General features: G+C 37.5%; 1 protein-coding gene across 2 annotated transcripts in view; it reads left to right on the top strand.

Annotated features, from left to right (window-relative positions):
* The window catches only part of GRIA3 (glutamate ionotropic receptor AMPA type subunit 3), a 124,991-nt gene extending 104,604 nt beyond the window's left edge, over positions 1–20,387 (top strand). The window contains exons 10-12 of one of the 2 annotated variants that reach the window (XM_039874711.1): positions 12,269–12,383; positions 14,934–15,181; positions 20,111–20,387. In XM_039874711.1, coding sequence (XP_039730645.1) covers positions 12,269–12,383; positions 14,934–15,179 — 361 coding nt within the window. In that variant the 3' untranslated portion in view covers positions 15,180–15,181; positions 20,111–20,387. The remainder of the gene's footprint in view (positions 1–12,268; positions 12,384–14,933; positions 15,182–20,110) is intronic. The other variant, XM_039874712.1, reaches the window with a different exon arrangement.
* Positions 20,388–23,411: the final 3,024 nt, after the last annotated feature.

Here is a 23,411-nt window from a genome sequence, read left to right as displayed (position 1 = left end):
TTTATTGCCAGCTTATGACTTCCAGATTATCTTATTTTTGATATGCAAATAGAAAAATATTTCAGTAGATACTAAATGTTTTCAACTTCTTTGACCATAGTGCTACCTGTCAGGTAGCTTTCAAATTACTTTTTTCGGTCATTTCTGCAGCCAAACTTTTGAAATAAGTGAACCCTTTCCTCAGCTATGGAAGATAGTATGATCAGTGCTGCATATCCAACTATTGCTTATTCCATTTCTGGATTACCAAGGAGTTTATTTTGATTTTCTTCCTTCTTGCTGCCTGCTGTTTTCTGAGAGTGAGGAAGAGAAGGGGCAAGAGATGAACTTGACTCTGTTTTACCACCATTTAGTGGTGATACCAAAAACAAATCAATGGAGAAGGTAGAAAAGGCAGTGAAACCTCACTTATTTGAAGCCCTATAATTTATAATCTGTGATAAACTGGATGGGGACAAGTCTACAGTCTAACTTTATATTATCATGGACGTGGCAAAGAGAGGTTTGTTAAGCAAATGAAGAGTTTGGACTAGACTGTGAGTTGAATTTTTCTTTAAGAGAACAAACCTTTTTCAAATGTTGGAAGCAATTAATAGATATACTTATTATAAATCTATCTGCTAAAATAAGGTTCACATATAACTCCACTAAGGCAAAGTCTTATAGTAAGTTTGAATTACAAAATAAACTTAAACTAAGAAAACTGTCATTCTTCACACAGATTTTGTAATTCAGGACTTCCTCATTCAGACAATCCCTCCTCTGTTAGTCCAAATAGTGAGGTTGAACTGTATTAATAAAATAGCTTGAGAATTATACTTCTTTATTGTATCCCCATCCCCAATTAACATAACAATTGACTGTTGAATATACCACCACCTCATAGAGAAAGTGAGACCCAGAGATGGTAGTGACTTTGAAAAGGTCATACAGCTAATGCTGTCACAAATCTCTGCAGACTTTCAGGGTCACCTCTTGTGATAATATTTCAGACAGCAATTTATCACATCTACCCAACCAATGAGCAATGTGAATCTGATTGCATGTGATATATTTCCATAAAAATCAGGTTCATTCTCAACTACCTTGGTTACAAGGCAAATGGCATATTTAAGCCATTCCGGCCCTCAGTACTGATTACTAAAAATGACAGTAATCACAAAGCCTGACATTTATGAGTGCTTTTACTTTTGCAAAAACACTTTCACATCCATTAACTCTGAAACCAGGAGAGCAAGAGAAACCTGTAATACTTATCACTCTATCTGTCTCCTGCAACCTTTAAGTGATGATAAATGGGCAATTATGTTAAATTGTTGACTTTCCCCCCCTGGCATGAGACATTACACATTCCAAGCCTATTATCAAAAAGTTACTATTCTATGGAAGGAACTAGCAACTTTTCAGGCTGGTTTAAATGTGCACGTGCTTTAACTAATGAAATAGATTTTTATTTTATTTTATTTTATTTTCTGAATACAAAGAATTAAAACAAAGTCAGTCCTGACATAGCCCCTGAACCAGACCTACAGGCTAAAATTAAAATACTGCTTGGTTTTACCGATATCCTAAACCTGAGCTAATAGGGCTTAAATGAATCAGACTTGATCCTTCCTTGATGGACTGTAAATGCACAGGTAAAAATCGTGGAAATTAGAGTTGTGGTTTGGGAATTTTTAACCTGCAAATCACCCTTTTGTGTTAGTGCTATATTACAATGTGTGTGCAAATGCAGTAATTAAGAGCCAGTAGGTCGTTTCAGTGGTAAACCCAAATCATCAGGGGTTTGTGACACAGCCGTTAAAAGTCTGTCTCTGTAAATCACAACAGAATGGGGATTTAGCTGCTGAATTACCACATAAGCACAGCAACCTCCCTCCATAGCTGCCTGTCACCTCAAACTTTCAAATTCTCTTGATCCCCCCACCACCACCCTGCTTCATTCCCTTAGTTTTGGGTAAAGGGAACCAGCTTAGCTTTCCCTATGTAGCCCTACCTTATTAGAGAGGGTCTGGTCAGTGAAACAAGCTATTTGTTACTGGTGTGACAGACATTATAAACCCTACCTCACCTAATCCTAGAATTGTCTTGATTTTAGTTCTATCCAGAGATTTAAATAGACTTCCAGTGTCCATATTTTCTGAGCTGAAAATTAGCAAACTTTGTGTGCTTTTGGTAATTTTGAATCAGAATGTTTAAATGGGACCATTCTGAACCCCTTGACTGCAATTAGAGTTGTAAGATAGGTGCCTTAATTTGCAAGGCATATCGAGAAGTAAGGAATGAGGATGGAATATGCAGTTAAATTTCCATTAATTAAATAAATGGTTGGGTGATCATTATAATTTATAGAATATTGATCGAGAAATGCAGTTTTATTATCTTCAAATATGTATAGGGACTAGATTAAACTAGTCAATGTAATGCTAGGAAAGAACTTAGAGAACTTGTTTTAATAAATTCAAAACATAACTTGCAATTAAAATTTGTTATTTCCTTTCACATGAGTGTTCTTAAAGTACCTAGAAACAGTTTGTTCTCTTAAGAGATTCAAACATATTTCTCCTCCCTATCATTAGCAATCTTTTTTAAATCTCATATATTTGCTTAGCAAGTCTTCTATTCAAAAAAAGTAAAAAGTTATACTTTAGGACAGCCCATTTCCAAATGCCCTCAACTTCCTATTCCATGGTACATAGATGAATGAAGTGATACTGTGTTTCCCATATGTATAAATGAGATCCTCAGTTTTGTGTGTATTTCTTCTTCTTCCATGTATGTCTACAATTCTCTTCTCCTATGCTACCATCTCTTAACACTTCTCTTCCACACCCAGAATTCTTTGACATTCTTGGGCCTTGAATAATGGATGTGAATCTGCATCTGTCTTTTACCTGCAACAAGATGGATCTTTTATTGGCAGGAGCCACCCCTAAAGGTAGACATTTTGGATACTCAGAATTAAGATGGATCCCAAAGACTCTTTATTGACACTATTACGTGTGTAGGCAAGAATCATTACAGATCGATGGCATTTCCTGGGTCTTAGAAGAAGTTCCTGTATATCACCAAGACTGGTTTGGGATTAAAGAGTAGGGTGAGTATATTATGCTCTTCGTTGGTTTGCATGTCTCAGTGCTGGTGCTGCTTCCTGGAAGTATGAAGAACCTGACAGTTTTCTTTTCTGGTAGTGACTAAATTTGCTCCTTAAACTTATTCAGGTCTTTCTCCCAAGGGCAAACTCTCTCTTTCTCTCAAGTGGCTACTTTAAGCAAGGGACCTCTTATCTTAAGAATTGAACCAATCCAGTAGCTGCCTAAACCATTGATTTTGCCAGTTGGTGTTAAAGAATAAATTCTACCACCAGAAAAAAAAAATGTAATCCAAAAAGAAAACATTTTTTAATTAACCCATTTTAGTAATTTCTTTAATTGACTATGTGGCCTTAACATGGTTTTTATGATTAAGACATGATTATTTGTCTTTAGTGTTATCCTGATAACTTAAATGTGTTTCTTATTGACAAAAAACTGAGCAAATGTCCAACACCAGGGCTACAGAAAGAGCAGCAAGAGTGAAAAGCCTGAAGGTAAGAATGCTGTTATACAATTGCCAAGAAGAAAGACACCGTTGCTGTGGCAGAGTGAAATGGTATATGTCTATGTCCTTTATGCCCCTTTAGGACCAAATCATTCGGTTTCCTTTCATTTAGAGAGAAAGTTATAGAACCATAATCTCTGACAGGCAGGACAGCCTAGGGAAAAGAATCATGAAAGATTTGAAATGATTGAAATATATCCAATGAAGGTGGGAGCTGAGGCTGATGAAGCAGGGTGGGGGCAGATTTTTTTATGGAGAACAATTGAAATTTATTCCTTTTTGACTTTCTAGAGAGTGGTATTACATTTGGCCCTTGGCATTTGAAGCAAATCCCCCCATTGGTCCGCTTTGGTAAAAGTGTGGTCCAAGTACAAGATTCACTTTAAAGTGTAATTTAATCTAGCCTTGAAGCAGATATTTCTCAAAATATAGACCTAAGGCAATAGTATACTTTACAATTTAATAGTATATTTTACAATTTAAAAAAATAGAGAGATAGAATGAGAGGGAGATACTGATTCTGCCAGTGTGTCCTGTCTAGCATCACTGCTGGAAATGCAGATAAGTGAATGCTAGAATGCTTGCTGGAAGAGGGCAGTATGTGCCCTAGCATGGCAACCAGTAGTCAGCTTTCAGATCTGATATATAGACTTCATTTGTTGCAATCTATTGGAATATAAACTAAACTGATTATATTTATATGGGTCATGGTCAAAGGAGGGCTATTGAGGAAAAAAAGAGGATGCTGGCACCCACCAAACTAAACTCTCAATGAATATTTTGCCTAGGGCCAGAGGAATAAGCTAGATGTCTTCAAAAATACTTATCATGTCAGTTTCTGGTAAAAATCAGTTTCTCTCTGTCTTCTCAGTATCCCTCTCTTTCTTGATGCCATTAGGATAATTCTAAAGAAAACACATTTATGCATAACAAAACCCAACCAAATTTGATAGCTTGAAATTTTAAAAGATCTTAAAAGTTTTCAAGACATTCATATTAATTATGTATATGGGAAAGTATCTGCAGCCACATTTTAACTAAAACTGGCTTCTCCAGAAGTTTAGCATCTTCCCTGAGCTTCTTTTCTCTGTCAGGACAAATTGAGTAAGAAGTCTTCCCAGACAAATTGGGTTGTGTGAGAAATACCACAACCAATAACGGTTTTGGATTCCTGTTGTAGAGAGAAAAGTTGGACAAAGGTCCAATTTGGAAGAAATCCATCAGTGACATTCACAACTTGTAGAATCAAGGGGTCTATTGCTTTGAACTTGAGAAGTTATCATTTAGAATTGCACTAGCTTTACCCACATATCTACAAGTGACTTCTGAGGCTGCTTCTCTAGTATTAATGTTCATCAACAGGTTTCAATCATTACCATTCTTAGGCCTTTAGTAAAATGATTCACAGCTTTCAACTCCTAATGTTACATGCATGCATTATTGAATTTGCTTTACACTTGAATTATGATCTATTAGCAAGCAGTTAAATAGGCTTGAGCTACATTTGTGAACTACATAGATAGAAATACTCTCTCAGAGGGAACTTCTAGCAGCTAAGCCCTACATAACTCTGCAAATCATTGTAGCTTCCCCTTTAAAATGAGAGTCACCTGGGTGGCCGGAGTTCCGTAATGCCAACAGTCATATGTACATTCTCCCCAGTTGTGGAGAAAGCTCAGGCTTTCTCCAAGGGTAGAAGGATTGAAATAACTTAAACTTTCATTCTTCTAGAATCTTGCATCCTGAAACCCCTGTGAAAAGAAATGGGTGGAAATTTTTTAAAAGGGCTCCAGACACTAGTGTAGTCTAGGGCCTATTTTGAACCGCCACAGCTTCCAACAGCTACTATATGGAGAGGTAAATTCTTTCATGAAATATATCCCAAAGTAACATATAGAAAAGAACTTATAGAGTAATTTTTTTTTTTTTATCCATCAAAGAATCTTCTCTCGCTTGGTCATCAATTAACTTCAACTTAATGAATCAAGACCTACCTAGGCAGAGATGTGTACTGCTGCCTTTCCTTACAGCAGGTCTTTGAATAACATTGTTTCATTCAACATCATTTCATTATAACAATAAGATGCCGTAGAACTTAACTCTTATTTGTGTCAATTACACTTTGGTAAATTGTTTTCGTTATATGTCATTTCATTAAAGTCGCAGAGCCTATTGACAATATTAAGTGAGGACTTACAGTACATGCCTGTGATTTCCAGAGCGATGCTAGGAGTTCTTCAGAAAAGGCTAGAAAAGCAAGTAGGCTATTGAGAAAAGTGACTTGTCACCATTAAAACCTGAAATACCTTCAGTAAAAAAAGCTGGCAAAACAGAGGATGGCTGTCCTTCCTTCACTGGGCCAAAGATCTAAAGAGTTTCAAAAAAATCACTAGGTATGAAGAAGCAACTGTTAGTAACTTGGAATGAGGTTGGATGAGGCATAAGGTGAGGGTAAGGCTTCCAGCTTAGTTTGTGATAAGTTTCCATTTTCACACATCCAGATAATGTGTTGTTAGATCAGGTTTCTAATTAACTATGCAAATACACCATCCTTACTCATATATTTCTTTTACCTCTTTGCAATCAATCTCCTTGCCTTTCTCTATAACCTACATATTTACACATATATCTCTCTCTCCTAAGGGTACTACTGAATATCTTCTGGCTACATTAATTAAACAGACATTTGCTCTTTGGGTGTCCCTGCTCAGAAAGGAGAAGTGGAGCCGTTTAGAGCAGAATATATCTCTCAGATGGATGAATCTTACTACATCATAGGTTCCTATATTTTTCAGGCCAGAGCCATATCCATAGTACAAGTTTTTATCTCAACCCTTCCAGGATCACCATTTGGAGAAATCAACTTGGTCATTAATTCACAAGGCCATTTTTTCTTTTTTCCACTGGAGAAACTCAGCACCCTCACACCATTCTCTCCACATTTCTTTGTTCATAAGAAAAAAATCAAATACGGCTCTTATTTTAGGTATATTCTGAAATTAAAATTGAAAAAGAAATTAGACAGTTCTTTTGAAATATATCAAAAATTTTAGTTACTAAAAAAAAAACAGTTCTTACTTTCTCAGGAAAAAAAAAATCTTATCCTTAAACTGTCTCTCTATATAATGGCCATCACTAAGATAACATTGAACTTTGAAATAGCTGGTTGGTACATCCCAGAAATGAGCTAGGAGCCTAAACAACTGCTACTTGTTGCTGGATGCCTTGGATTAGTGAGCATAGTCCTCTCTTGTTGAGTTATTGCCAGGCATAGATGGCACAGATAAGCAGAAATTTTTATCATCCAGTTATATTCTCTTTAAAAATTTAACTTGTTTTTAAGGCATTATGAATTACATTACTACCCCTATGAAAAAAATAGACACCATTCCCTGATTGTTTCCTACCCTCAGGAATCATCATCCTGCCACAGGTCAGCACTACTTTTCCATATTTTTAAAATGATTATCTCATTTACATCTGATCAACAATCCATATACATTTTTATGACTTAGGTACAGTAAACCATTTTCTTCTTAGGGGAACTTTAACTCTTTTCCCCCTGAACGTTTTTTAAAGAAAATGGAACAAAAAGAATTATAGTTTGTAAACATTTACTCTTTGTTTCATTTCCATTTTCTCAGGAAGCTGTATATTTTAACACGGAATGTTTCTCAAACTTAAAGGTGTGCCGTTCCCATAGTGGAATTTCAGGTACCAGTTAGGAAAATATTTTTTGACAAGGGGCTATTCTCAGACCCCCTGAAATTACATTACAAAGCTCTCCTGTTCTCTCCCTAAGCCTGCCACCCCATGCCTTTGTATTAGGAGGGATCTACTCAGCAAAAAGTTAATAATCAGCCCTTCAGAGGAAGGAATGCTTAACTAATTTCCATGTTAGGAATCTGACTTACTTTGTTTAATTCTTTCTGTTCTCTTTTGAGGTGAGCACAATAAATATTTCTGACTTGTAATTCTCTTAGATACCAGTTAAGGGCCTGTAGTAATTGCTCTGAAACATTACCCTAGAGACATATTGCTACACCACAATGACAGGCTCCAGAGGCAAGATATGCCCTTGCTAGGTTGATAATTATTTGGAGTATGGTGGTCCCTAAAGAAAAAAAAATTATTATGAACATCTAAGCCCGAAGAAAAAAATAAAGAGAACTGCTACCTTATGTTTGTTCCATTGGAGAATGCACAGTATAAAGCTGGAAATATATTAATTTGTCTTCTAGACTGCCCAATTGTCTGTTGTGAAAGCTTGAGCATATTGCTTAAATTATCTGTACCTCAATTTATTAACTTTTAGAGACCATAAATTGACTTTCTTAGGGTGATCATTAAACTTGACCAACAATAATAGTTATTATAATAATTACATGAAGTACTAGGCTAAAAAACAAAATGCTAAAAGAGAATTATCTATTCAACAAATACTTGTTGAAAGAACTATTATTCTAAGTGAGGATACAAATACATAAACCATGGTCTCTGCCCTTGAAAAGAACACTATGGTGGGAGTTACAAAACATGAACATAAATAATAAGGCAAGATGAAGGAGGGAAAGAAAATGTTGGAGCAGGGAGTCAAAATGGCTTCGTGGAGAAAGAAACATTTAAAATGACCAAATGCCCACATAATTCCACTTCCTTTAAAATACCAAATTGTGTGTGTGTGCATGTGTGTGTTGGGGGAAGCGCATCAATAGATTTGGTTTATTTGGATCAGGCTAGGCAGTATATCCAGTAAGGTACAGTAAGAGAGAAAATTACATCAGTTTTTGTCTGCCATCTTGGGAATGTATTCTATCCCACAGCAACATACTGTTCTAGGAGATTTGGCCTTTACTTTCTTTTCTTGGCAGCTATCCTAATCTTGTTAAGTAGTATTGTCTGTGATTTCTGATTACAGTTTTTATGCTCCTTGGCTGTGCTGATGCTTGAAATGTTTGTTTTTCTCCTTCGTTTTTATTTAGAAATTCTCAAACACACATCAGATCCCTGCCAGATTTCATAAGCCCTGTGATTTTTTTTTCCCAATCAAAGACTAAACTTCTAAGAGTATCTCATTTGTAAGATCTTTCTACAGTCCTAGGGCATTAAATGAGGTCTAGATACTCTAAGGCAGAACTTTTCAACCTCAGTACAATTGACATTTGGAGCTCTGTTGTTGGGGGCTGTCCTGTGAATAGTAGAATCCCTGGCCTCTACCTTCTAGATGCTGGTAGAATCCCCCCACCTAGCTATGACAATGAAAAATGACTCTAGACATTGCCAAATATCTCCTGGAGGACAAAATCGCCTCCAATTGAAAATCACTGCTCTAGGTAACCTCCACTGTAACTATGAAGTCCATGAGAGTGGAGACCAGTTACAGCCAGTCTATGGAAGCCACTGGGTGGCCTAAGGCAGGAATAGGACATTTGTCAGAGTAAGATGCTAAATTACCAACATACTAAGCCTGGGTTTTGGAAAGAGTGGATGGTGACAGCCCAGAATAGGCCTGGCACAAGAAAAGCCTTCTTTCCTCCAAAACCAGTGCTTCTCAAACTTTTTTGTCCTAGGATCCCTTTGCACACTTAAAAATTATAGGTAACTCCTCCAAAAACATTTTGTTTAGGTATGTTATATCTATTAATATTTAGGATATTAGAAATTAAAATGGAAGAGTTTTAAAAGAATTCATTAGTTCATTTAAAAAATAATAAACTGAATATGTTAACATGAATAACATACTTTTTATGAAAAATAACTATATTTTTCCAAAACAAAAATAAATTAGCATGGAGTGCCATTGTCCTATGTTTTTGCAAATATTTTTAATATCTGGCTTAATATATGAGAATAGGATTCTCATTTCTACTGCTTTATTCAATCCGTTGTGATAGTGTATATCATATAGCCTCCAGGAAACTCCATTGTACATCATTAGTGAATAAGAAAGAGAAGGGTAAAGATGTCTTAGTATTGTTATAAAAGTAATTTTGACCTCACAGACCCTCTGATGAAAGGTTTCAGGGATCCTCCAAGGGTTCTTGGGCCATACTTTGAGAACCACTGCTCTAAACTAACATCACACTTTTATCAACCTAGTTCTTTTAAGGATTGACAACCTTCTTTAAAACCCAGGATTTTTAGAGAAAGATCTCTATTTGGACCTTAGTGTGAGTGCCCTTAATCAGACTGCCCTGTTCTTGAGTCTAGTAAGAGAAGCTGTACTGAAGAAATTGAATGGAGTAATTTGAAGAACATAGTACCTTGATAGAGGACAGGGGCTGGTAAGGGCTTAGTCAGAGAGTAGCATGAGGACACTGGGCCTTTTGCAATAAGAAAAGAAGAAGCACAGAAAGGAGAAAAGAAATGCTTTGTACATTTTTTTGTGGTCCTGATGGAATCCGTAACCCATATGCCATTGGAAACCATCTTCCCTACAATCTGAACTAACTGCCAGAATCCTGAGCCTGGGTGCCAGTAAGACCTAGCACTAGGATGAGGTGGTAGTGATAAAACTAAAAATAGGGGGAAAAGAGAGAAAGAGAAGGGAACTAGACCATGGGAATTAGGGGAGCAGGCAGTTCAAATGGTGATTTGGCCTATCTGCCCTTTAAAAGTCTAAGACTTAACTTTCACTGCCAATAATATCTTTAAAAGACTCAGAATTTTGAATATCTTTTGTTGCTTTGCATTCTAAGCAACTCCAGTTGGCATTTAAGAAACCTGAGGCTTTGGCATTGATTGAAGGAATTTGTTTAAGGTATAAAAAGGACCTCGATTTCCTGGTGAGACACAAAATGCAGATATTCTGACTGCCAAGCCCTGCACTAAGAAAGTGGCACCTCCCTGATACTAAAGGTTTATAGTTTTTCAAATCTCAAGTACTCTGAAATTGCATATTATTTTAAAATTATGATACATTTCTCAGAATAGCTCAAGATGAGATGATTCCTCTGCTCTCAACAGCAAAATGGGGAAGAAAGGAAATAGGCTTTGGGGACTTGGTCTGATAGAGGCCAGATGTCTGTGACTATAAGAAGTCTTGTCAGTGACGGATATGTTGGTGAGTGTACCTTGTACAAAAATAAGCTAAGAAATTCTGTGGCATGTTCATAGTTACATGAATGTGTCTGTTTTCCTCCTTGTAAACTGGTGGCATTCAAAATAATATGCACTAGAACTGGCAATATTGTTCACATAAATCTGAACACACCATAGTTGATTGCTTCATAATAGAATTATGCCACCCTTTACATATAATGCATTTTTTTTAATTTTTATTTTTCGATTAGAATTGACATTCAATATTATCTCATATTAGTTTCAGGTGTATAACATAGTAGTTAGACATTTATATAACTTACAAAGTGATCCCCCCAGTCTAGTATCAACCTGGCACTATACATGGTTATTACAATATTATTCACCATATTTCTTATGTTATACTTCACATCCCTGTAACTATTTTGTAACTACCAATTTGTACTTCTTAATTCCTTTCCCTTTTTTTACCCAGTCCTCCTTCATTTTTTATCTAAAGTTATTAGAGATACTTTATTTAAATGTCATTAGCTCTAGAAAGATGACAGAGTAAAAGCCATTATTCCCATTTTATAGCTGAAGAAGGAACCTTTATCATAGGACAAGTAGGGTTTCTTGCACTTGCCCAGTGGCTCCTACTGTAGTTTTTATGCTTTAAGGGGTGGAAGACTAGGGAGAAGTGGCTGGCCTCCTGGGGATGTATTAGTCTCTCAGTTAAAGTCCTACCTTCCCGGAACAGCTTACCTAAACTGTTCCTCTATAGTGCTAACCACAGTGGCAGTCAGTTTGTCATTTTAGGTCATACCATATTAATAATTAATTTTTAAACAATCTCATTCACTCTCTGGTGATCTAAGCTGACCACAGACATATGACCATCTCAGAGAGACAGCCAGTTAGTAACTCAAAAAATAATCTACAGGCCAGTTCTCACACTCTTGAAAGTATTCCTCTTATCCAAAACACAGAGGTCCACATTATATCTTTAAAACTAAGAAAAGGACATGCATAGGAATTCAATTTGTGAGTAAAGACATGTTTGGAATATAGTTTTTTCTGAAATCATTTTCAGCTTGGCAACATATTTCTGTAATAAAGGACAATTAATCAAAAGCCGTGTTATTCACGCAACATCTATTTTCTATTCTGTTTATATTCATCTTTTGTCTAGTTTCACATAGGGGAATGCTTCCCCTTCTGGCCCAGTCCTCTTCCCCACTCCTCCATACAACTTGTTTTCTGTCTGGAAGTTCAACAAGACACCCAGTTATATCAAACCTAACACACCTCCGTCACAAAACTACCTCAAGCTGCCTCCAACGACTGTCGCTTAAGGGGACACCCTCTTCACCACACACGGCCTAACTGAGGAGTGCCTTTTTTCTATCCTCATTATTTAACAGTGTGTGCCGATTACTCAAAGCGATATGGGCAGGCCCTGGTAAATATAGCGTTGTTGTAGTGTTAACTTTTTATAAGGTAATGCTCAGGTTGCCTGCAGTGTCTAAAATTACTCTGTGGCCAGGGCCCCCTGCTTTATCGCTTTCTATAGTTTTAAAGTAGTTTGAAGCTTGAATAACATAAAATAACATAATATAATGTTATTTATGTTATTTCCCACGTGAAGAACGCCTGTAAACCTTGCAGTATTGAAACTCAGTGAACAAGGCATCTTAGACAAGCTGAAAAACAAATGGTGGTACGATAAGGGGGAATGTGGAGCCAAGGACTCCGGGAGTAAGGTCAGTCGCTGAAGGTCTTTTTGTACTGATTAGCAATCACATTTTGAACCACTGTTTATTTTCTACCTTAACACAGCTTTCCTTCCCTGACACAGTGAGACCCCTTTATAACACTAGTGCTAAGGGAATAAGGCAAACACCAGCCTCAGAGGTCTGGCATGTGACATCAATCATTGACTCTAAAAAGCTATTGTTATGATTAAGGAACTCAACCTGGCCCACTGCATTTCTAAGGCTGTAAAATAAGGAGCTGTGCTATAAGGGGGTTTTACTGTACTTCACTTTTCCAAAGTTCAAAGAGAAAATATAACAACAAAATCCAGTTGTGACAGTACTTTTTCTTAAGCTTTTACAGTATCAGAGACTTTGTAGTTGTAAATACTTTTTGTTATTAATATATTATGTTGATCCCATCTGAAAACAATCAAAGAAATAAATAACAAAGACTGGTCTCTGTAAGCAGAATGGTTAGCCTCCTCCCAGCTGCTGTTATATTGAGTTCAGCAACTATTTGGATCTCGAATCTCATTAAGTCTGTCACACTTCTCTCTTCCAAAGGTGTCATTTGAATCTCTGTATGTAATACTTTTTAAATTTAGTCGCATGCTCCTTAAGAATAAACATTGTCAGAATAACCATCACATTGATAAGCATGAAACACTCTTCCCCGCCTCCTTCCTGCTCCCTTTTGCTCCCTAAGAAAGTTATTTTTAGTTTCAGTTTTTTTATCTTTCCTTTTTTTCGACTAATATTGTGGTATCAGTTAATTCATTTCATGAAATGCCACTCATTTTCCCTGTGCAGTGAACCATTTTGCTACTGGTTTTCTATATCCCATGATAGAGAATTCTATGAAACTTAAATACATGGAACTTGAAACTGTTCTTGTTACTACAACTTATATGGCTTATGTCAAAGGACACTTTCCCCATCAAATATAACATAAATATAAAAATCTCATGGCAGAGGAAGGGTTACCAGAAATTGGTCCATTTCCTAATGGACTGTGGAACATCCTTGCAGATAGCTTCATCGGCTACCTTAAGGAAATGATCCATTGTTCCATAAGAGAAAGAAATTCTTACCACTTGTCTAGCTAAATGTAATTCATCCTAGAAGAGTGACTATTTGCTATATTGTAGTAGACATGAGGCACACACATATCCCATTTCCCAAACATGTGATTCAATTCCAATTGGCCTTTTTATTAAGGTAAACAAATACAGGACTGACTTCTATGAAAATAGTATCAGGACGTGGCCATATTGTCTTAACATCTAATTCTTTAAATGATACCAGGACTAGTTGAACCACAGAGTGTTGAGTGTCAGTAATGGCCATCATCAGCTCACTATGTTATCATTTGAATAAGATTCTCAATTCGCTGACTTAATTATTTGGGTATTCCATTTGATTGCATTCAGTAGCAAAATGGTTACATTCCCTCTAAAAAGACTGCAAAAATGCTATTTTATTTTATTTTTCAAAGAAAGGCTCCTGGCCCTTGGTGTGTCCTACCTCAAGGTAGGGCTCAAGGCACCAATCTTTTTCTTTTCATGGTTCAGTAGTCCAGTTTTTGCTTTTTCATACAAGCAGATAGCTTAGTCAGATTTGCATAGTTTGACCTGAAAGTCACTGACCGTCTTCCTCAATTTTTCCCCTATTTTGCATAGAAAGAAGATTAAGTATAGTATTTTTTAATTATTCACTACATTCCTTGGAGTAAAAACTAAAAATTAGCTGGACTTTTTTTAATCATCAGCCTCCTGGAAAAGCCTTCTGATTTGTATGGAGCCAATTCATGACCCCGTTATACTGACAGTTTTCTTAAATTCTCAGGAAGATGGAATGGAGCCAATTCTTTGTGGTGCACTCTTGTTCTGGCAGCACAAAGACTTGCTACTCTGAGGATGAGCACTTAACAACCAGTCCCCAAAAGGAGCAATTTCTCAGCCACTGGGGGAAAAGAGAGAGTTAATCTTTTTTAAACAAACCCTTATTAAGTAACTCCCCAGATAAGAATATCAGGAACCTCTAATATTCTCACCTGGTATCTCAAAGACTAGTTATTAACAAGTTTGTCACAGGGAGAACAAGGAAGAAAGGGGTGTTGCGGGGCAGAGAGGGGAAAGAGTGCTTCAAGTTCCCAAATGCAAAGTGTTACATTTATAGAGATTATGTCGCAGCTCAACTCTGGCAAACAGCGTTTTCTGAGACTAACAGAAGAATAAATTGTGCTTGTGTTTACACTTTTGCTCCCATAGTCAAGTGCTGTTTTATTTAGTTGTTGACACTATTTTGAGGTCCTGAAGGATTTAAGGAATCAAAATAGAGGAACATATAGGTGAGGACCACAACTGTCAACAGAAGCACAATCTACCATCTTGCTGGCCACTGTGAAACATCAGTCAGTTGCCAGAGTTAAGTCATAACACTTACATCAATGTTTAGTTATCTTACAACTTAGAACTATCCTATACTGTTGTGATGTATTATATCCTATTGCCTTTGTTTTCCCCCAAAACTAATCACATTGTTCATTTCTCTTAGGACAAGACCAGCGCTCTGAGCCTGAGCAATGTGGCAGGAGTTTTCTATATACTTGTCGGAGGTCTGGGGCTGGCCATGATGGTGGCTTTGATAGAATTCTGTTACAAATCGCGGGCAGAGTCCAAACGCATGAAACTTACAAAGAACACCCAAAACTTTAAGCCTGCTCCTGCCACCAACACTCAAAATTACGCTACATACAGAGAAGGCTACAACGTGTATGGAACAGAGAGTGTTAAGATCTAGGGGTACGGTTAAGGTTTAGTAAACTAATCAGCCTTATATTACTGTATGTTAATCTCTTGTTTCTTAGTTTTGTTTATTGTCTCAAGCATTGTCTGTTCTTTGTAACTATTTGATTCTTTGAAAACAATAGTTGGTTGTGCTTTCTTGTCAGGCAGTGGTGCTTTCCTAATAGCATAGTTGTAATTAAATTGTGGTCTGTGCCCCAAAAGGAAAAAAAATTCTCTAGAGCAGCACTGTTCAATAGAAATATTTGCAAGCCATGTATGTGAACCACATATGTAATTTTAAGTGCTCTAGTAGCCACATTTTTTAAAGTAACAAGTAAAATTAATTTAATGGTATATTTTATTTAACCCAATATATCCAAGATTTCCTTTCAACATTTTCTTAATATAAAAATGAATGAGATATTTTACATACTTTTCTTTATACTAAGTCTTAAAATCTGGAGTGTATTTTATACTCATAGCACATCTCAGCTTGTACTAACTTCATGTCAAGTGTTTAATTGTCAAATGCAGCTAGTAATTACCATATTGGACAGTGCAGCTCTAGAGAAAGCAGTTGCTCTGGAACTGATATGAATATGAGGACTGGAAATGGGGCACTGCCATCTTGAGAAATGCTGTGCTTCCATAGCAGAGAAGTGGTTCTCTTAAGTGTAAGCCTGAGACAATTTCTTTGATCTTTGAGTTCTTTTGTTGTCCCTTTCTTGGAACTAATATTCAGGCAAATATCTCCCAAAGTACAGTCTAGGCTCCTTGCTACTGGCTTCCCCAAATTCATACTTAAATGAACCTGATGTCACTTTGACTCTAGCAGCCATAGCCAACACCCTCCCCCCCACCACCACCACCAATAACTCAGATGTGTTCAAAGGAAAGTTAAAATTAGGATAACCATTCATTCTGGGAGTGTTTAAAAATATATAGTCTTGTTACCTTCAAGTGCATCTGTCGTCATTAATACATCTATCTGAAGTGGAACAGAACATTGAGCACCTTCATAGCCCTTATTTTAGATAGTACATTTTTGACCTGATGAGTCAATGTCAATGTGCTTGAATTTCTACAAATGCATTTATTTGTGTTTTGATCTTATATTTCATGTTGTGGACTAAATTTAGCCAATTTTAAATAATATTTTATTGAAATAAATCATTTCTCTTCATGATGGAAAACATTATCTTGTTTGATAAAGTTGCTTGTTGTTCTTTTCTGCTGCAGACTGCAACTTTTTACCACAATATATTCAATACACTGAACTAGCACACTAACAAAGTGTTCCCATTGTATTGTTGAATGTACAATACATGAATTCATCTATAATTAGCACTGTTTGCATGCAAGCATTTAACGCTCCTGTGTGCTTAAAATATTTTATTCTTGAGTAGGTTATAAAGGCCCATTACATTTGGGGCACATCACTTGATTTTTCATAAGACAGTACATGAGTAATTTCAGCTTAGTTTAATTATCCCAAATTCTGAGATACTGGCATCCAAAACAATAATACATCTTAAATCTGCATAGCAGTTTTCCAAGTGCTCACACATCTATTGCCTCATTTGAGGTAGTGGGTCAGAAAATACTTTCTGATTAAGTAACTAAGATCCAGCCACATCAAGTGACTGACTCAAAGCAACACAACTGGGTAGTGGCAGTTCTGGGACTAAAATTCAGCCATTCTTCCTCCGATAGCTGTATTCTTCATTAAACCATGCTGCCTCTAACCACTCATGGCCTGGTAGTCTCCAGGAACCTTGAAATTCCAATAGGATCCTATCAAACAGAGAGTGGATCCTGAGTTTATGTCCCACTCATTTACAAAAAAAAGTTTTTAGGGACTGGCTTCACCAAGTCTCCATATGTCTGACTTATGCACTCGACATGAGATTATATATTCAATCACTCCTACTTTCCCAAGAAAGAATCATTCTGAAACAGAAGGGTATCAGGGCTCAGGATCACACAGCCTCCAGACCCTCTTTATTACCAGCCATCCCATTTGAGAATATAGATCCCTACTCTCCAACTATTATCACCTCAGTCTCTTGTTAAAGCCTCAGAGCAGTGCTCCTCAAATGTCAATGTGCATGTAAGTCACCTGAGCATTTATAAAAGCACAGATCCTGATTCAGCAGGTCTGGGATGGGGCCTGAGAGTCCACATTTCTCACAAGCTCCCATGTCATGTTGACACTGTTGGTCAAGAGAGTGATAATACTCTAGAGAAAAGAGAGAACAAAAAGAGAGATAAATAGGAAGGAAGGGAAGGAAGGAAGGAAGGAAGGAAAAGGAAGGAAGGAAGGAAGGAAGGAAGGAAGGAAGGAAGGAAGGAAGGAAGGAAGGAAGGAAGAAAAAAAGAAAGAAATAGGGATCAGCAAACCTTTGGGCAGAATGTCGCAGTCCTAAAGTAGAGGCCCAGGAAATCAAACCTGGGGAAAATGCCTTAGAAATGAATGTGACACAACTTCTGGCTCTCTGGCTTTCTTTTAGTCATCTTCGTTGATTAATTTTGTAAAGCCAAATTCAGGATAATTAAAGCAAAAAATCATATTTTGAGGGACATCAATCCCAATGTGATTACAGTCCAGTTAGCTGGCACCTTGGCAACCATCACTAGAATGAAAAGAAAACCTGGGAAACACCTCTGCAAACAAATCTGTCCTCCAAATCTGTGCGATGTCTCCAGACAAGAAAAAAAAAATGCCTCAGAGGATGCTGGAAAGAAACTTTATATGTGCCAGTCAAGAGGCACAAAGCAAGCTGAGCAAGAAATAGAAACATCTCTGCTATCTTCAGCCAGTTTGGTGATATAATGTTAGGGGAATGCTGGTTAAGTAAAGAGTGAACTCTTCATCCATACATCTTTTATTTTCCTGAGAAGTTCTAGAATGTCTCCTAGTGACTTCAAATTTGTTACTAGTTATCAGGCTTCCAGTTTGATGAGTTAGCCTAGATCTGTCAGGGTCTACTCATGGGCACAGAGATAGAGAAGCACCCTGAGGTTTCACTTTTCTTGCTAATTCTCAGAGCCGGCCTTAGGAATTTATGGTACCAGTAATTCTTCAGGAACAAAAACTACTCAAGGGCAAATCACCTGCAAAAATATAATCCAGGTGAAATCTGCTTAATAAAAGGCATCCTTGAAAGAGGAGAGAGTCGTCTCTCATTTTCTATAATGAGAGTAGAGTCAGTATTATTAGACTCATTGCAGGAACACGTGCCTCAGCCTCAGATCCAGCACCCACTAGGAATCAGACGAGCTCTTGACTACCTAATGCCCCCCCTGGGTTACTGACCTACCACTGGAAGTGTGGCCTCTAAGCATGCCTTGGTAGGTGACTGACTGCCAAGTATTCCAGATTCACTGCACCCTAGGGTTGACTCTACTATTTGTTTTAAGAAATTCTTTCTAATTTTTTTATTGCTGTTCAGAACTACTTCTGGCTTCTTTGGTTTCTTAAACAATAGTTTTGAAGTCCTTCTCATTTTAAAAACCTCAAGATGCTGAAGTGAAGGAAAAAGATTCCCATTTTTCCTCTAAGACAGTTCTGTTTAATCTTCCTAGAAAATATTAACTTTGTTCATGCGGCCCATTTTCAAAGTCATCAATTTTCCTTCTGCAGCCTATGCATAGACATTCTTGCTGGGGACATTTTCCTGCTCGAAAACTTCTTCTTATGTTAAGTAGAAAACACATTCTGGATAACTGAAGTGGTGGTGTTCTTTGTCCCCAGAGAACTTACCTCAGTAATAATATTTCATCTATCTCCACTTAAAAGCAGGAAACAGAGGCATTGAGAGATTAGGTGGCTTTCCCAAAGTTATGCAGCTAGGTAATGGCATGCTATGGCTAATGAGGGGTGAGGAAGGGACTTTGATCTTTCTGCCATAGACATTAAATTTCTCCAAGCTTCTGAGACAGATGTAACTCGGGACTCTGGACATTCCAAGGAAGAGGTTTACCCACTTCCATGTTAGTCTTATTCTGCTCTCTTTGGGGCTTTTGGCCTTCAGGTGCATCTTTGACATTCTTTTTACAGATACTTTTATTCCAAGGCCAGTGGTAAAAAATGATTATGTCATTTCTTTGGGATAAAGTTCATTGTTATCTCAGTAGAAAAAGTAGTGCCCCATTAACATAGAGAGAAGGATGGAGAGGAGGGATGTGAGTTTGAAGAAAAGACAGGAAAGTGGCCTTAAGTTTTCAGAGTCAGGGGAAAATGAATCCCCTGCACTAGCTAATGCCTCCAAGAAGAAAACTATATCTACATTTCAGTCAAGACCACAATGTCAGGGCAAAAACTCTATGAATGCCAAGCCCCTTCATGGGTATCACTGTCCTGGCCTTTTCCTGGAATGTGCTTTCTCTTTAAAGTTTCTGTGTTGTTTTTAGACTTTAATAACTAAGGTTGTAGGTACTACAACCTCTATTAAGAGAAACAAGCTGACACTTTTTTGGCAGTGAGCAGCAAATTTTCTTCTCACGGCAAATGGATTTCAATCAAGCAAGCCATAAAACATTGTTTACCCTCTGTGCCAGGTAAACAGTCCTTGATCACAGGTTCTGCAATCAGAATACACTCTACAGTGTAGTTATCCTGAATATCTATATTTGAATGCTACTAAGACTTTCTAGTATACCTACATCCTAAGTGATTAATGTCTTGAGTTAGATTTCATGCAAAGCCTATACAATGCATAGTAGAGGAGGAACCTAATTTTACCTAATACAAACCATTTGCATCAAGTGAAAGAATTTAAACATATCTGGTTGCCTAAAGCCAGTCAAACTGGGTACAGTCCCAGAGATGCCAATTTGAGAAAACAGCCATGGTTTTTGTCAAAGATAGACTGAGCCATAATAAACTTCTCAATTCCCGATAAAAAGCCCATTCAAGTTTAAATTTCCTCCTTGCTTTTGCAGATCCCTTCCCACTAGAGGCATGTGACAAATGGAATCACCGAAAACGTGGCTGCTTCAAGGATCCTGAGCCAGATTTCACTCTCCTTGGTGTCGGGCATGACACGAATATTGCTGATGGTGCAATGACCTTTCAATAGGAAAAACTGATTTTTTTTTTCCTTCAGTGCCTTATGGAACACTCTGAGACTCACGACAATGCAAACTATCATTGAAATCTTTTTGCTTTGCTTGAAAAAAAATATTAAAATAAAAACCAACAAAAAATGGACATGCAAGATTCCAGTATGTGGAAAAAAATATCTTATCATAAAAGTCAATTCAACAAAAGCCATTCTTTGATATTACTACAGAGTATACACACATTCTTTAATACACACACAGACACACACAAGCGCACATTTAAAATTCCAATTCAACAAATAGGTCCATCTTAGCTAAAATAATTCTTCCTGGTTTAAAAAAAAAAATCTTTGATCCCCTGTGTTTGGGAAGACAGACTGGCATTTCTTCTAGCATCTACTGAACAGATGTTTTTGGCATTTCCTGTTGGTGGTGAAGTTCTGTGTACCTTACTTCCTTTCAACATTGCTGAAATGTGTATATCTTTAGACTGTAAATGCAGCACTTAAGAAAATTCAACACTTTGGAAAAGGGACTAAACAGTGACTTCTCTGTGTCCTTGAAATAGTTTTGTGAAAATGCTTTGATAACATCCTACTCAGTGAAGGGATTAACAGAGCTTTCAAAATTGACTTTCGTGTGTAGTGAGGGACTGGGCACTATCAGGCATACCTCTCGGTGCTTTCCTAAAATGGATCCCAGGGCTTTCCAAGAAGCCTGGAATTTAAGCTCACAGGTCTGTTTTTCTTGCTTCAGTGTGCATTTTAAGTCAATGTAGCTGAGTGTTTAGCATTGAGGTAAAGGAAATGCTGCCTATACTCCCAAAGGTGTTCAGAATATCTTTCTCAGAAACAACACTGTGTTTAGCTCTGCTTTCTCTGCTCAGTATGCCTTTCAAGTGTACACCACAGAGACCAGGACTGCGTTGCAAGGTGGGCCAATGGGTTCAGACCACTGTTCTCAATCTGACTTTACTCTTGCTAGGTCTGTCTTACCAGCTGTTGCCTGTTACTGCCCGCGGCTCTCCATCAGACTGCATGTGTCTTTTTCTAGTTTGCAAAGGCTAAGAAGCATTCCCAAACCTACTGCTAAACTGAGGGCCTAAGCATCACTCCCTGGTCCTTACCTGGGGCTGTCTCTCTAGTGACTCTCACAGAAGATCGCTCCACTGCTCCATGGACTATCAAATAATTAACTGTGTACCTGCCATTGATATCATCAGAACAGTCAGAAGAAATAATCTCCGCTCACTAATTACCTCCTATATAACGACATATGCTTTCTGTAGTTCAATAGTTTGCTTTCATCAATGACATGCATTGGGAAGTTTCCAGACTATAAAAACTAGCTCAAATTCATTTCCCAAGTATGACCTTTAGATGCTTAGTTGAGTCACCGCATATTTACTCTTGTCTTCAGAAAAAAAGTTTCATGCAACAAAATGTTTCCAGAAAAGTGTAATATAAACTTTCATTCCAAAAAGTGTGTCAAATCTTGAATGGTATGAAACAACAACAACAAAAAAAAGCCGTTGTGTTTTTGTTTTGTTTTGTTTTCATGAAACTGTGATTTTCAACTTCTGAATGCTATAATGCGCCAGTGTAGAAAGCTAACACTATGCGAATATGAAGTTGCATAAAACAAACCAACCTACCTACACACAAACATTTTCATAGGCACTGTATAACAAGAAATGTATGTATATTGACACAAATCAGTTTTTCAGAGAGGAAATTTCACTGGGAATGGAGAGGCGGGTAAATTGGTTTGTTATTTTTTTAAAACTTGCATGTTTAAAAAAACATTGATTGCTTCAAATTTCTGCTACTAACTTCAAGCTTATGGGAGTTTGGCAGTAGTCACTTGAGGATTTTTTTCCCAATTCTTTTCTTTTTGTTGTTAAAACTGTACTTCAGTGAGCATAAAAATTGCCAAGCAAACTAATGGCTGTAAAAGTGTAAACTGCATGTGTGGGCATAAATTACGAAGCCTCACTGCCATGAGGTATTGTACAAAGTTTTAATACATTTTGTAAATAAAGTTGTAAAGAAAGAATTCTGGTTTTTTGCTTTGTTTAAAATTTACTTAGATGCAAGTGTCAAGAAGTAATTATTCACTAATTTATTTCCCACCAGAAGCTTTGCCAATGATGTAACAGTCATCTTACTAGTGATTTTCACAAAGGATTATGCCTCTCCCTACCCTAACTACAACCACAGTCAGATTCAGACCTCTCCAACTAAGTGGAACTATACCACCAAGATCTTAGATTACATTTGTCACAACCACCAACAGTGAGAGGGTATCCATAAACAGCAAGAAGCAGAATCTCAGTTCATAAATAAAGCAGGAAGAGTTTGGCTTCAGGTCCCTTCATTCCCATTCTTTGTCTCCTACACCCTTTGGGACCCTCTCTTCAGAGCCCTGCTTCAGGTCCAGATCTGACCACCCAAGAAAGTACCCAAACTCAGAACTGATGAACCTCGAAAACACTTCCAATTCCTTTCCCACATTACTACAAAGTGTATATGTCCTAGTGCTCTTAGTTAACAGGCTAAGTTTTATATTGCTGCCTTAATTACTGAAAATACCTTAATGTTCCATTGGAAAATTTTTATTTCACCTAGGGTCATTGATCTACATTGAGGAAGAGGGGAGTGACATCAGAAACATGGCAGAGTGAGAGAGGTCCCCAGATCTCTCTCTCTTCGAAACGACAATAAGCTAAACATCAAAAACTCAACGAAAAACATCCAAAATGCACACAGGCATATCTGAGCATGGGATCAACGAATAAGAGCTACCACAGGTCAGAACCGGAGGGGTCAGGCAGTAGACTGGGGGAAACAAAGAAGCTACCTCTCACAGCCAGAGCTCCCTGAAGGAGGATGAGGAGGGGAGAAGGTGAGGCAGTTTCCCTGAAGAGCACTGCTTGAGAGAGCTATGAGCTTCATGCGGCACCAATGTCCAGAGATCAGGACAGAAAGCACAGAAGTGGGATGTCAGAGAAGCAACAGTTAATTATTACCAGCCGTGATTGTAAAATGCGAAGCTGAGCTGCACACCACATCCCCCAACCCTGAGGGCCCCACCCCACATTTCCCACAAGACCAAAAACCATGGAGCCCCAGGGGAATCTGAGCAAATGCTACCAAAACAGTTGCTGACATAGACTGGGACT

The sequence above is a fragment of the Pteropus medius genome, unplaced genomic scaffold, assembly GCF_902729225.1.
Source record: "Pteropus medius unplaced genomic scaffold, Ma_sr-lr_union100, whole genome shotgun sequence".
NCBI classification, from domain to species: domain Eukaryota; kingdom Metazoa; phylum Chordata; class Mammalia; order Chiroptera; family Pteropodidae; genus Pteropus; species Pteropus medius.
The sequence above is the reverse complement of the archived record's forward strand: the minus strand, read 5'-3'. Positions and strand labels throughout refer to the sequence as shown.